The sequence below is a fragment of the Melanotaenia boesemani genome, chromosome 15, assembly GCF_017639745.1.
Source record: "Melanotaenia boesemani isolate fMelBoe1 chromosome 15, fMelBoe1.pri, whole genome shotgun sequence".
Taxonomy (NCBI): Eukaryota; Metazoa; Chordata; class Actinopteri; order Atheriniformes; family Melanotaeniidae; genus Melanotaenia; species Melanotaenia boesemani.
In genome coordinates, this window is record NC_055696.1 from 4,412,491 (window position 1) to 4,428,095 (window position 15,605).

Sequence of the window (15,605 nt, forward strand, 5' to 3'; positions counted from 1 at the left end):
TATCTAGAAGGTATAATGAAAGGTGAAAAAGGTGGTCCTGGAAATGATTTGGGACAGAAATTAGATTTTTGTATTTCTTTATAGTTTCAGTGTCCTAGGTGGAATACAGACAGATTTCATGTTAGCTGTGCTATCATTTGTGGGTGTCTTTATCTTAACCCCCCGATCTGTGAAATACACAAAAACTGTTAAATCCGGAGTCATAGGATAAATCCACTGTAGTCCTATGTCCTGTATAACTTTAGGAAAACTTTTACTTTTCATGCACGCACCATACGCACGGACGTAATGAACGCGCATGCTTCTAGAGCACCGAACATTTCTTCTGAATTGCACATTCGATACCCTCAAAAGCTACGCATATTGTGTAGTAACGGGGCGCAGACCATTTTCTGAATCCGGTTTCAGCGTGCCGACGACACCAATGCCTGTGCCCACAGACTGATCGTAGGGCTTTTTATCCGAACAGCACAGAACTGTAGCAGCTGACAGACGGATGCGGAGGGAGGGTTGCCAAACCCAGCGGATTTCTCACGGTTCACGGAGAAGAATGTTCGTCTATATGTATCCCCATGAGCGGATGACAACCTCCAAACAAACCTATACTGAAAACTTTCAGCTCTCCATTTAACGCGGGGGTGTTATTGAGATTTTTAACCAGGTCCAAGAACAGTAATGATGCAGGTGCAAACTGTGGGCTAACGGTACTGACATGACTTGCTCGCTGCTGACGCGTTTCAATGTACCATGCCAACCCCGCATTGTCAGATGCCATTTTACTCTGCGTTACCCCAGCGTCTGGCATTCCAATATTCTGGGCCTGTTGTATAATTAGAAGTTCGCGAGGCAGTAGCAAACAAGCTGGTGCAATGAGAAGCTACGCGGTCCAAAACACTGTGCGCAATTTGTGCTGAAGCTTATGGGTCCTGCGTACTCAAGCTCCCGGCTTCCACTTGGAGAGGTGTGCTGCGGGGCTACAGCGCACTGGCTGTCGGCTTCACATCTGGACCGCCTGGATATTGTCATCTGCGGCCTGTTCGGACTGTGCACTCCCTGAACTTATATGTTTTAGGGGAACTGATTGAAATCGCTTCGTATGGTGTCGTGTTAGGTAGAAGGGGTGCATATTTGTCTCGGACTTGGCGTTTTAGGTGATCCACTGGAACACCGTGGTCCAAAGCTTGACTGGCTTGACTACTCAAGGAACAAACGCTTATCCAGTTATGGATTTTGTGTAGTGAAGTCACGCATTTTTAAAGGTAACGCTAGGGTGACATTGCAGTATTATCACCATATCGGTTATTTCGTCGTCCGACAAAAAATAAAAGAGTGAAAGTGGAGTATTGTCCGTCGTACGTATCAACGCAGTGGGATTTCTACGTCTGGTCGGCGTTCCCCCCCACCCTTCCTGCGGTGACGGTTATGGGTCGGAAGCGGTGTGTCGGTGCAGATTGTTCCAAGATGGCGGCCGGGTGCTGCGGGGTGAAGAAGCAGAAGCTGTCGGGATCGCCCGGATCGGGGGGTCCCGGCGGGGTGGGGGCGGGAAGCGGGGTGGCAGGAACCGGACATTGTGGATCAGAGTTGGGGATTGGCTCCTCTGCGACTGTTGCTGCAACGGCGAACGTGAGCAGAGCCAACGGCCTGGGGGGACCCGGGGGTAACGTTAGCGGCAGTAGTAATAGTGGTAGCAGCGGTGGCACAAACGCTCTGTCCCCAACCCCGGCCGGTTACACTACATCCGGCCTCTCCCCGAATCTCAGCCCGGGACCAGGTTCGGGAAGTGGTGGCAGAAAAATGGTCGTCTCAGCGGAGATGTGCTGCTTCTGTTTTGACGTGCTTTATTGCCATCTGTACGGATACCAACCTCCGAGAACACCCAGGTTTACAAATGATCCCTAGTGAGTATTTCAGTCTATTGTTGTTTTGCTGGATGTCAAAGCTCGTTGTATTCTCTCAACAGATGTTTGTTGCACCACACTCGGTGGATTTCACCCTGTGTTCTGTTTCATTGTTCAGAGCACAAACTGTCACATCGAAACAACATTCAACTTTTCAAGAATTTAACTAAAAAAAGCTACCGACCACAGATTAAATGGACCAAGTTGGAAATGAGGCCTAGTCGAAGAGACTATCCGCACTGGCCTGAGCTAAACAAGCCGTACACTGACGGTACAGTGGATTTGATATGATGTGCACCAAGCAGTGTTTTCTATCAGTGACTGATGCACCTTGTCACTTTTAGATTTCCCGTCGGTTCTTGTCGGAAAAGAAAACATTTTACGGTACTGTCGGTCCAACTGCCATGGCAGTGGCTAATAGCTAAAAGTGTTCGCTATTAGCGTTAGCTAATATCTGCTAACGATTGACATCGAAAAGAGGGTGGAACGAAGATAATATAATTGTTTCGGTTTTTATAGTTGTGCTTCGTTTTGATATGACTAATAGTTTAAAGAATGCAAATTCAACACATAAAAATTAACGTTAGTATTTACAATCTCTTAAATTCTCTCTGGGTTGCTACATGCTGGGTTTAGCTCTGTTAGCCGTATAAGCTATATTAGCTCAGTAACGAAGCACTACTGGGCTTTTGGTGATTAATTTATATATTCATAGTGTCCTGGATGTCACGACACGTTAAGCTTTTATTTTTATTTATTGATTTATTCATTTGTCGTCAGTTTTCAAAAGGCTTTCCTTGGTAAAGCTTAGTGAAGTTGCCGTCGAATTAATGTAAAATACCGGCTGAGTTTAGCATCAAGCAACAAAGAAAAGGTGGTACTTGCTAAGTACTTAGCAGTTCTAAGCTTTGCTTAATTTAACTGGTATTAAAGGAGTACTCAGTGGTACACGAATAAAGCCGGCAAACAAGTAAACTGTCTTAACTGTTTGAGGAGTCCACTAAAGATGAGATGTTTTAGTCATGTGGCCAAAATAACCATATGATCAATAAAAGTATATATTTTGTTTGTTAATACTCTTCTGCGCCCTCCACGGAAACATTTTGTCCCCACCCTATATGACCATAGTAATGTGATAGCATGTGACTTGAATGGTGTCTTGCTCAAATTTTGAGGCTGCTAAACTAGTTTTTTTTTTGCAAAGAAGCGTTTTCACTCAAAGTTAACATGAAGTATACAGCAAGGTTTTTTTAAGCACTTTGTAGTAGTTTGTAATGCAACAGTTTAAGATAAAAAAAAAAAAAAACCCACACACAAAAACATTTAGGTGTAGTACTGCACATATTCATTGTCTGTCAAATAAAAGAAAAAAGGCAGCCAATCACAGTGGGGTTGCAGTACTGTTCACTCTTCCACTGTGTTTTGTAGTATTGTGTTTATGGTGGCTTAAGAGTTTAAACAGTGTGAATGTTGTTTTTAAATTTGATGGTAAATGGCTCTAAGATGAGACCTTTTTTTTTGTCTTTGACGAGGAAATTCTAGTGCAACAGCAGCGGGACAGAGGGATCAGAAGTAAAAGCCATAATAAGAAATGATAGATAAAACAATATTTCAAATGAAGTTTTTTCCTTGTGCATATTTTTTTTTTTACCATTGTTTAATCACCATACAAAATGAATAAATTTTCAAAATAAATGTCCTCCATTGCCCCACCACCTCTGTCATCAGTATAAAAATGTCAAATTTTGGGCTTACATGTAATAAACGTGAGTGAGTCAGTGATCGTTTAAAGGGTGAACATCCATTTTCACTGTCCAACCCCACAAATGATTTGTTATTTGAAACATAGCGAGCTAATGGTCAATGGATGTGAAAACTTGGGTGGGATTTAAAAACTCATACTTACTGTTTGTGGTGTCCTTGACACATCCTTCACTTGGGGGCATTGTCAGATTGAATTATTGGAATGTTCAAAACCACTTTAACATTGGTCACTTACACGTTGCTCTGCAGCTACGCATGGAAACAGTACGGCATCTCAGATTTGTACAGTTTCAGTTTAATTGGCTTTTTAATGGATGGTGACAAACAAATTTGACCTATGCTTGTTAAAAATGTTGCATTGTACTAACAAGATGTGGAAACCATTCAGACTGTTTTTCTACTATTAATAATGGTAAACTTAAATTTTATGTGACCTTTGAGTGTAATATTCTTTTAAAAATATATTTGGCTTCATTTCAACTTAAAGGTTACTGCAATTGTTGACATATATGGGTAGTGTTAAACATACATTATTAATTGGAAGCTTTGCACTGGAGTATAGCATAACTAAAGTAAGCTTAAACAGTAGTAGCTAAAGTAAATGTTACTTTATTAAACATATTTTTCTAATAACATTCCATAACAACACAAATATTTTCAGCACATAGCTCATGTCAATCCCTTGGACAAGAATAATCTAGTTAATTTTTCTTTTGTCAGAAGAAATTATCCATCAAAGCTACAATAAAGCTACCAACAAACCACCTTCTAATAATTTTCTGTAACATTTGGTTTTTGAGCCTAGTTGTTTACTTTATGTTGTTTTTTTCGAAAAGGAAAAACAAACGAACTGAGTGAACTGACTTGCAGCTCACAATTTTTCACCTTAAACAAATAAAGTTATTTAAGGTATTGAGAAAAAATATGTTTTGGCACGCACAATCCATTAAAAATTTTTTTTAGATGACAGAAATTGATATTGTGAAGGACTTATATGTGACTTTCACCATAATCAAGAAAACAGAATCCCCTGGTGCCCTGCAGAGTTGTGACATTTAAGAGCAAGAATTAAGATGTTCAAGAGGAATAAGTCATTAAATCTTATTTCATTTACCCTGTGACTGTTAAGACAGAAAAAGGTGTGAATCTTTTTTTATTTTGTGTGGTTGACTTAAAAAGGCTATTAAACGGTTCATATTGAATACGCTGAACATTTACATTAGAAGTGACCAGTTAGACGAGCTTGGTTGTCATTTACATGTTGCTGCATGGCTTTGTGCCCTGTTTTGCATGATGCTGCTGTCCACTGATTATCAGTGAGAGAAGATACCTTTTTAAACGTGTCATCATATACTCAACTTAAACAGTTTGCACCAGTAATGTAGGATTTAGTTGGACTGCCTAATGTACTTTAAATTCATATAGATTCATCATATGATTTTTTTTTCTTTTCCCTAAAGGTAATCTTCAGCAGAAGTTATAAAAACTGGGAAATCTCCCTGTATCTACTTGTGTAATAAAATGTCTACAAGTGTAAAAAATTGTAGTTCATTGAAAAGAATTGATTATGCATCTGCCACGAAGCTATGAGAACAAGTCTTTGATGAAAAATTATCTATGGTGATGAAAGACATTTGTGTTTGTTCCATCTAATGAGAGTAAGAACTCTGATGTGTAAGCTGAGATAATTTGGCCATCTGCGGTGCCAGTCACCTGCCATATAGTACAGAATCATGCATGTCGTGTGCATGTGGTTAACTTCAGACACTTTAAAAATGCACTCTCTACGTTCTCTTTTTCAGTCCGCTGTTTGTCACATGGAAAATAGGCAGAGACAAGCGGTTGAGGGGTTGTATAGGTACATTTTCTGCCATGAATCTGCACTCAGGACTCAGGGAGTACACCCTTACCAGGTAAGCAACTATAGTTATTTGACTTTGTTTTAAGATGTGCATTTAGTGTTACTAAAGATTACAAGTAATTTTCTCAAATCAGTTTGTCTGTGAGGTTTTTATTTGACTTCTGTTATGTCCTGAAATTCAATTCTATCAAAAGATAAGTTCTTTATGTGAAAGTGTGGCGTCGAATGATTGGACACTACTTTAATAGACAAGTTTATAACAATATAAATGTATCAATTTTTCTGAAATCATTCATTCAGAAATAGTGTAACCATTTTCTGGGCCAAAGACTGCCCACCTAAAAAGAGAAGTTTCTAAAGAACTGACACTGCCATCTAAAAATGCGATTGCACTGAAAATGAAAGACTATTCATACAGACTTGGCAGGGATTGATGAGTTTCCTCAGTGCTGAGAAACGTGGGCAGTTTCTCAGCCGTGTTGCAACACCATCAGGGAAATGCCCATTTGATCCCAAATTCCTTCTGCAGCGTGGCAACCCCAAACATACAGTCAAGTCATTAAGAATGATTTTCAGCATTAACAGGCACATGGGATCCTGCAGCAGATGGTGTGGGCCCCCCACAGAGCCCTGTTCTCAGCTTGATGGAGTCAGTCTGGGATTACACAGATACAGAAGCATAAATCCATTGAAGATTTTCAGAATAACCTTCCTGCTAAGCACCTTGAAACACTGTACACAAGCGAAGCTGGGCCACAAAGTGTGTTTTTCATTGTTGCAGTTTGTATGGTATTGCTTGGCAAGTTTGACTTATTTATTTAGTTTTTTTCATAAGTGCCTAAGGCTCTTACACTAAGGCTGAGTGATTTGGCCTCAAGATTTTGTGACTATCTTTTGGGAGCAGTCACATTTCCCAATCTGCATCATACTTTTCCCCACAGATGTAGTTGAACTCGGGCGATGGCAGGATTAGTGGTGCACATGACTGCCTGGGTACAAAGCCTGTCACTTCTGAGTAGCTCTTGCTGCAGACTCACAGAAGTACATACAGGGTAAAAATTTTACAAAGGGCGTTTTCATATAGAGTTTCAGTAAATCACTTTTTACATAAAAAAAAAGTTGTGTAAGAAAACCCAGATCCTCTTTATGCAAACAAAATCTTGTACAGTGTCTTCACTGATAATTCTCAACCTGCCACCTGAACTGACGTTCCAAATAGTACAACACAGGGTTCGATATGATATACACTCACTTTTGATTGTCATGCTTTGATGCTTTCTTATGTCCATGGGTCATTTTTTATGAGAAGAAAGGCCTTGCTGATAGCTCATATCATGTTGCCATTTGAGTGGAAAATTTCCAACAAAGAAGAAAAAAAGCTCAGGGGATGTTTTTTGGTATGTGCTGTGCTGCCTTATCTGCCTCTGTTTCTTTTTCATCCCATCAGCAAGAGTCAGGCATTTAAGACCCTCACATAATAATGAAACTATCAGATCCTTTAAGACAGGATTATGACAGCTTTTATCTGTGTCTTGTAATTCTCTCATTTTTTTTCCCTCGCCTTTGTGCTTTTATGTCTGCAGTGCCCTTAAAGACAGCCGCTTCCCCCCTATGACAAGGGATGAGCTGCCTCGCCTCTTCTGCTCAGTGTCTCTTCTCACCAACTTTGAAGACGTCGGTGATTACCTTGACTGGGAGGTAGGAGATGTGCTTCGCTGAAGCATGGCATTTTTGAAACGGCAGCAAAAAGGGATTTTTTTTTAAGTTGCTTGTCGTTATTGGAGGTAAAATCTTCTGAAATTAACAGCATTTCATGCGAAAAATGAAATGACATCACCTGCACATGCCTTTGGTTTTAGGTGGGTGTTCACGGTATAAGGATAGAGTTTTTCAATGAAAAAGGATCAAAGCGCACCGCCACCTACCTACCAGAGGTTGCAAAGGAGCAAGGTGAGATGCTTTTGTGCCCCCTAAATATTCCTCCACCTTTGCTTTTACTAAGTTCAATTAATCTTATACACGTAAAACTCAAAAAATTTGAATATTGTGCAAAACTTAATTTATTTCAGTAATTCAACTTAAAAAGGTAAACCATTACACATAGACTTCTTACATGCAAGGTGAGATATTTCAATAATTTATTTGTTATAATTTTGATGATTGTGACTTAGAGCTTATGGAAACCCAAAAATCATAATCCCAGAAAATTTGAATATTACATGAAATTAATTACAAAAAAGGGATTTTGAATACAGAAACGTTGATCATCTGAATAGTACTCACGCATATGAACGCAATACTTTGTTTGAGCCCCTTTTGCATGAATTACTGCCTCAGTGCGGCGTGGCATGGATGTTATTGAAGACTGTAATCGAAGACCAGGATGCTCCAATATCGTCCTTCAAGTCTTCTGGATTGCTCTGTGTCGTGTGTCTCATCTTTCTCTTGGCAATGCCCCATAGATTTTCTATTAGTTTGCAGGCCAATCAAGCAAAGTAATCTCTCGGTTTTAGTTTTTGTGGCAGTGTGGGCAGGTGCCAAGTCCTGCTGGAAAACAAAGTCAGAATCTCCAAAAAGCTTTTTTGCTGAAGGAAGCATGAAGTGCTCTAAAATCTCCTGGTAGACGGTTTCGTTGACTCTTAATAAAGCCTAGTGGACCAACACCACCAGATGACATGACTCCCCAAATCAACACAGACTGAGGAAGCTTCACGCTGACTTGGATTGTTGCTTCTCCATTCTCCAGACTCTGAAACCTTGATTTCCTAATGAGATGCAACATTTGCTCTAATCAGAAAAGAGCACTTTGGACCACTGCTCAACAGACCAGTTAATTTTTTTTTCTTTAGTCCAGGTAAGATGCTTCTGATTTTGTCCAGGAGTCCATGTCCAGATCCATCGGTGTGTGGTGCCTCTCGAAGCACTAACGTCAGCCTTAGTCTGCTCCTTGTGAATCTCCCCCCCACATTTGTGAATGGCCGATTCATGACGATCCTCTCCAGGCTGTGGTCATCCCTGCTGGCTCTTCCATCTTTTTCTTCCACACTTTTCCCTTCCACTCAACTTTTTATTGATGTGCTTTGGTGCAGCACTTTCAGAGCATCCATCTTCTTTTGCAATTATCTTTTGAGGCTTTCCCTCTTTGTGGAGGGAGTCAATGATGGTTTTCTGCACAACTGTCAGGCCAGCAGCCTTCCCCATGATTAATTCTACTGAAATAGACTGAGAGACCATTTAAATGCTCAGAAGCCTTTTGCAAGTGTTTTGAATTAATTAGCTGATTAGAGTGTGGCACTTGGAGGCTACAGCATTAAAACCTTTTACAGTATTCTAAATCTGAGATTATGATTTTTGGGTTTTCATGAGCTGTAAGCCATAATCATCAAAACCATAAAAAATAAATCTTTGAAATATTGTACTTTGCATGTAATGAGTTTATACAATAGTTGAATTACTGAAATAAATTAAGTTTTGTGCAATATTTACATTTTTGAGTTTTGTCTGTACAGTATTCCCATCTTTGTTAATGGACTATCTGTTATTGTTAATGTTGTGTTTTAGGTTGGGACCACATTCAAACCATAGATTCCTTACTACGAAAGGGAGGTTACAAAGCTCCCATCACAAATGACTTCAGGAAGACCATTAAATTAACCAGGTAAAACAACATATGTTCTGTTTGATTGTAATTGCTGATGCATTTCTGTGTAAAGAATGTGCACTGAGGGTGTGGAGTTTACTACCCATCTGCAGATGCAAGGGTTAAAAGACTATTTTTATTCCTGTCTAATTCTACAAACCACATTTATGGACATTTTGGGTAATTTTTTGAATGTAATAAAAACAATATTTTCTAAATTCACCGAACTTGGTCAGTAAAGACACTGAAAATCCGCAGTTCGACCTGTTCTTCTGGAGATTATTTGACACGTCAAAACCTGGGTGATCTTCACCAACACATCTGTTGATTCTAGGTATCGTAGCGAGAAGATGACGATGGGTTATGCAGAGTACATCGCCCACCGCCAGCACCATCACTACCAGAATGGCATTGGGCACCCTCTACCACCCTACAACCATTATTCCTGACAGCGAGCCGCATGACCAATCATTGGACCTCTCCGCGGACCTTTTCCCAGGAGAGCCTGCCCCCTCCTGGTCTAGCTATTTCTACTACTGTACCATTTTATGATGATAGTTTCCGTTGCCATGCTGGCCGTCTCCCAGACGTTGACATGGCAACGGGTGGCAACGAAGCATCATTTGATTACGGCAAGAAGTCCAAGTGTTTCTTTGTGTTTGCCTGTGGTTAAGTTTTTGCAGCATATAAATACCTGTATCTAACCCCCCTTCATTCATATTTTCTAAAATTAAACCCTTAGTACATTTTATTAATTTTGCGTCTTCTCAGCAAACTTAATCAGGTGTTTGATTCTGTGGATGGAAAGAAGTCTCTTATGGTGGATTAATCTCATGCTTGTATTGTTTAGGCTTTGCTACATTTAATAAGAGAATACTTTTCTTTTTCCTCATTTTCTTTACCTTACTATCCAGACGTATAATATCATGTAGCAAGGCAACCGCAGTTCTCAAAGGCTGTGTCGTCTCTCCTACGAATCCTCTCAAAAATACCCGACTGTTGAGGTTGGTTTTCTTAGCCTTGCAAACTCTCGTAGTGTTGTAGTTGGAACTATGTATCGGGACATGTATACTCCAAAGTGTAGTTAGGATTGTGATGCCCTTTGACCAGCCTTTGCTGGTGGCGTTTATTGATTGTGCTCACAATTATGTGTGTTAATGTGTGTGGGTATAGATTTTGTTCTACCATAAGGTGAAATGTTAATTTTACAAAAAAAAAAAAGAAAAAAAAATCCACTAAGAATTTTGGAAACTTCCTCCTCTCATTTACGTGTTTTGTGGTGGATCCTGTAAACAAACTGCATTTATTTTGGCTAGAATCTACGGCCATTTTGTTTTCCCCCATTATAAATTTAAAGTAATTGCATAGAAAGCCATTTTTAGGGGATGATTATGCTTTTGCAGATATTTATAAATCATCTATGTAAGATAGGTGACAAGATGGGCATATTTCCTTGTTTTGGAGAGGGGGAGCAAGTGTGACTACAGGTCTCCAAGGAAAATGGGAAAAAAAACAAACGTTCCTGACCTGAAAACACAAGTTTCTGTTGGTTGGAGTTTACTGGCAGAGAGTCACTTGACAGGGACATGCTAAAATTACGTAAAGCCATATTCCCTTCTCTTTACTCCAAACTTTGTAAGAGTCATCAATAATTTGGCTTGAAGTGTTAGCATTTGGTAACCTCTGGTAGATATATTAGGTCTTCAGCGGTTTCTCTCGTTTGTTTTATGTCTCGTTCGTTGCCCATGTTGTTGTTGAAACATTATCTTGCCTTTTCAGATTATAGCTAACCATTGTCACTCGACCACAAAGTATGATGTATTTAATAAATAAAAAAAAAAGTAATAAAAAAAAGTCACTAAATGAAACCACACCTCTTGATGCACAACAAGTGATCTTATTAACATGTATGTGTCATTAGAAGTGCATGTCATAGTGTTGCGTAGAAACCGAAGCTGTCACAGTAGTGCAGCAAGTCGATTTAGTTGTTGAAACCGCACCGTCACTGTTCTCCTCGCCCTTCAGTGATATTCCGTTGACCCGTGTGTCTACAGCACAGGGAATGTTTTGATTAATGGTCTGTTTTGTCAGCTGTCTGCAGCAGGTTACAGGAAACACAGCTGAATTTGTTGGAGCAGAATCTCTGCATGGGGGCCTCACAGTTTGCAGTCGAGGTCTGCCTTTTTTTTCTTTTTAAATAAAGAAGAAAAAAAAAAAAGCCAGGGCTTTGTAAGGACTTCAAAAGCCATTTCCCATCCAAATATTACTAGTTGTGATCCACATCCACACACTAGACTAGTTGGACTTAACTTTAAAGAATGTTTGAACTGTTGACGATCACCATGCGATCTGCTTGTTTTGGGTTTTTCGTTTGCTAACTGGAATTTTTTGAGAGGTTCTTGTTACTTGACCAACATCTTTATGTTGTCACAGCCTTTACTGACTGGCAGGTTCTTTTTCTTTATGCAAAAATGTCAAGGGCTTTTGGCACTCCATCCACAGTTACCCGAAACGATCCAATTTCAGTTGTGTTGCCTTAAAATGGTTTATTAAATGATGGACCAGTAGATGATGCTCTGAGTGTTCCTCTGTCCCAAGGTTTTGCACTTTCCCTGCTCCATGTAAACACCAGAAGCAGGAAAGGGCCTCAAACTACAATCCTCACTCAAATGCATTTACTAAAGTTTCCCTATACTTAGAGGGGATTCTAGCAGTCTCCTGTTGGCTCGTATTTAATGCTTAGACTCTAAAAATTGGGCACTGTGGTGACGTTACTGTTAATGTTTAAACCATGGGAAAGACAGCTTTATGCCTCCAGAAAAATGCACCTAACACTACATGAAGAGGGACAGTCAGGCATTGATTTCCTGGTCCATTTATTACAGCACAACCTGAATTCTTCTGCTGCAAAACCAAATTGACCATGCTCTTTTACATATGTCTTTGTATACACATGCAAGGTATTTTGTTGCATGTATGTATGAGTATGAGACCTATGGTTTTATCCATGATATGCTTGATCTATGGCTTAGACACTCTTATTAACCATTAAGAGATTTAAAAGACAAATATGGTGCTATCGGACCTCATATTGGGGTGGTCACAGCTCGTGACTGGTCATGCGGACTCATTGATCATATCATACTTAAAGATGCTGCATGTAAGATTTCCTCTTAAAGAAATTGCTGTGAAATGAGTTATGACGGCACATTTTATTACTGAAGGATAACTCATCGATACAAACAGTATCCCCAAGAAGCTCTGTTTCCATTTAGGTCCAGTGTGGGTAATTTTTGGGATCAATTCCCTATGGGAAAAACAGACATTCTTATAATTAAGAAGGAAACCCTAGGGGCTATGGAATGTACTGTTAATGGTCGTTATTGCAGTTTAACAGTGATGTATTAAGAGAAAATCCTACATGTTACCTTTTACTATCCTTGATATATGCAGATCTGTTCAACAGATGTTTTTTTTCTTTTTTATTATTATTATATATTTTTTTCCTACCAGTGCAAGTCAACACACCTGCAGGTTTGAAAGGACAAGAAGTCACATGTTAACCTCCTGCCCCTCAATAACTCCCTACACTGTGGCCCAACCTCATGGCCTAGTTTGTTGAGGTGTGATGTGTCGTTCATTAGAAGGTAGCAGTAGTAGTGGTCATTCCCTCACCAGGAAGATTGGATGCTGCTGTTTGGTTTTACAGATCACATCCTTAGTTTTCCTTTTAGCTGCTGAATCATTTGACCTCTGAAAGGGCAAGGTTTGAGTTATTGACTTGTTTATGGTCCTGTTGTTGAGGCTTTTGCTGCCTCTTTTTAACCACATTGAGAGTAACCATCTCCAATTAGGGGATGGTGAGTTAATGTTTTACATAGAACATGCAGAATATAGTCCTGCTTCTGCAATGATCAACAGTTGAAAGCATTGATACCTCATGGGATATTATGGAACGACACTTGTAGGTTCTTGTAGCAGATTGTGTGTTTTGGTTCCATACTAGGGTTAGAGTTCAGCCTCAGCATTCCTTGTGTGGTTATTCTCGTTTCTCGTGGAATGCTCAAACTCACGTTACCTTCGTATGTTTGACTGAACCAAAGATGCCAGCGGCCATGCCCAAATGCTGCTCTTCTGGCCTGGCTTCCTGTCCTTCCAAAAACCACCCCTGCTATTGACAAAATGTTCTTTATGTCTATTTTATTTGATTTTTTTTTTCTTTGTGCGATTTCTCAACTGTCTTGACTTATTAAGCAACCCTGTTTTTCAATGAATTTTCATTGAATCTGTCTCTGAAGTCGAACATGGCATCAAGATGGTTTAAGTGGTTGCTAATTGTTGTTACTTGTTTTGTTATTATTAGTATTATTATTGATATAATTTTCAAAAATGAAAAATCCCATGGTGTGCCTCCTAGCTTTGTGGGTTTATAAAAGTATTTTTTTTTTTTTGTTTTTTGTTTTTCTTCCTTCCCTAAAGACCAGCAGTTATACTTTGTATAAAAGATGGATTTTTCCTTATTTTTTATGCCATTAAAGATGAAAAAGCCTGTTTTCTTTACTCTGGACCCAGTAGCTACACTGGTATACAATCGCACTGATAGATTAATTAAAAGAGGAATAAGTAAATTAATAATAATAATGATAATGACAAATAAGAACTACAATAAACTTGTGTCTGAAGCTTTTTATTATAAAATATATATATTAAAAAAAGACCATAAAAAAAGAAAATGACTGTTTTTGTACATCAAAATAAATTCTTTTCAAAGGATATTTTGGATCTAGTTTCAAAATTATTTTGGTGGTTTTCTATGTTCTGAATTTTGAGACACTGACTTCTAAGATGTGTCACTGTACAAAATAAACTTTTCTGTTGCAGTGGCCTGATGGGCTGGGAGGGTTGCCTGGTGTAACTCCTCATACCAACTTTAATTTCTTTTTGTCAGTTTTTGGATCCTTTTCTTTTTTTCCTTTGCTTTAATACTCTGAAAAATGTTGATGGAATAAAATGAACTGGGAACTTAAAATCCATCCCCTGTAGAGCTAGACCCTTCCTCCTTTCCTCTTGAATTGCTGTTAGTGTGACGGGACTTGAAATGGGCATTTATAACAATAGTATGACTCCAAAAGGAGGAAAAAAAACAAACAAAAAAAAAAGAAACACCTAAATATATATATATATATATATATATATATATATATATATAAAAATGCAAAAGAAAATGGGAGGGTTGGAAGAATATATATAGATGGGTTATCTGAATATGTAAGCAATGGCTGTGAAGGTAATGTAGTTTTAAACATTGTTATTACCTTTTAAGATCATTTATTCAATAAAAAAACTGCAAAATCCCCTGAAAAGAAAATGTGTCATTCTGTTGTCTTGCAGTGCATACAGCTAGAGCATCAAGCTCAACATTCTTCTTGGAAATAAATGTGTTTTTACAAGTCTACGTAACATGCTGTCAGATGCTTTATTAGGTACACCTGCTCAGTTACCTAACACAAATGGCTAATGGCCAATCACATATCAGCAATCTAGCGCATTTAGGTATGTAGACATGGTGTCAAGACCAAACCATCCATCTGCTGTTCATCAGACGTTTGATGGGTAGTGAAGCTCAGACCGCCCTTTCCCCAGCCACTTTTAGAAGATGACTTGCTTAAGTTCAAACCAAGCATTAGAATAAAGGGGATTTGAGTGACTATGTGGCATGGTTGTGTGTGCCAGACCCACTGCTTTGAATCTTTGAGAAACTGCTTAATCTCTGGGATTTTCACACAATTACTTCTAGGGTTTACAGAGCATAGTCCGAAAAACAACAAAATATCCAGTAAGCGTTAATAGTCTGGATTAAAGTTCCTTGTTCATGTCTGGGGTCAGAGTATTCTATTCTATTTTATTCTATTCTATTCTACAGTCATTTAGCAGACGCTTTTATCCAAAGTGACTTAGATTTGAGAGTAAAAACAACAGAAACAAGAATTCAAACAAGATGGGACGTCATAATTAAGTGGTAGTCAGACTGCTGTGAGTCCAGTTGGACCCAGGTGCTGTCATGTAGTGCTGGCGGCAGTGCATATAATAATTCTTTTTAAACATTTTTTTTTTTTTCATAGTTTTTTGTAAGTCATTTTGTTGAAATACAAGAGCACGAATTCATCACACAATATCAACTTGGGCATAGGTGCATGCAGCTTATTTAGTACTTAGTTGAGCCAAAGAGCTGGAAAAAATCTTTCTAACTCATTCTGTTGAGTAGAAGAGTTAAGCTAAGTGTGAAAATGCCCCTTAAACAACTGAGTCTTTAGCTTGCTGGATAAGGACTGCGGATCGGACGGAGTTTGTTAGATCGTTCCACAACCGGGGGACAACAGAGAAGAGTCTAGCTAGAGTAGAATGGGCAGACTGGAGATAACAGAAAGGAAATTGTAACTCA

At 39.0% G+C, this 15,605-nt stretch overlaps 1 protein-coding gene across 1 annotated transcript; it reads left to right on the forward strand.

Moving 5' to 3' along the window:
• The first annotated feature begins 390 nt into the window (after positions 1–390).
• Positions 391–14,355, forward strand: ammecr1 (AMMECR nuclear protein 1). The gene is made up of 6 exons (XM_042007858.1): positions 391–1,898; positions 5,465–5,575; positions 7,107–7,221; positions 7,383–7,473; positions 9,085–9,181; positions 9,498–14,355. Exons 1-6 carry the CDS (start codon positions 1,423–1,425, stop codon positions 9,610–9,612), a joined length of 1,005 nt encoding a protein of 334 aa, XP_041863792.1. The 5' UTR covers positions 391–1,422; the 3' UTR covers positions 9,613–14,355.
• Positions 14,356–15,605: the final 1,250 nt, after the last annotated feature.

Bases quoted from the DNA above. Each gene is read 5' to 3' on its own strand.
- ammecr1 (XM_042007858.1), top strand. From the start codon at position 1,423: ATGGGTCGGAAGCGGTGTGTCGGTGCAGATTGTTCCAAGATGGCGGCC. The intron at 1,899-5,464 runs GTGAGTATTTCA...TCTCTTTTTCAG, and splicing joins AGGTTTACAAATGATCCCTA to TCCGCTGTTTGTCACATGGA. The intron at 5,576-7,106 runs GTAAGCAACTAT...TTATGTCTGCAG, and splicing joins AGGGAGTACACCCTTACCAG to TGCCCTTAAAGACAGCCGCT.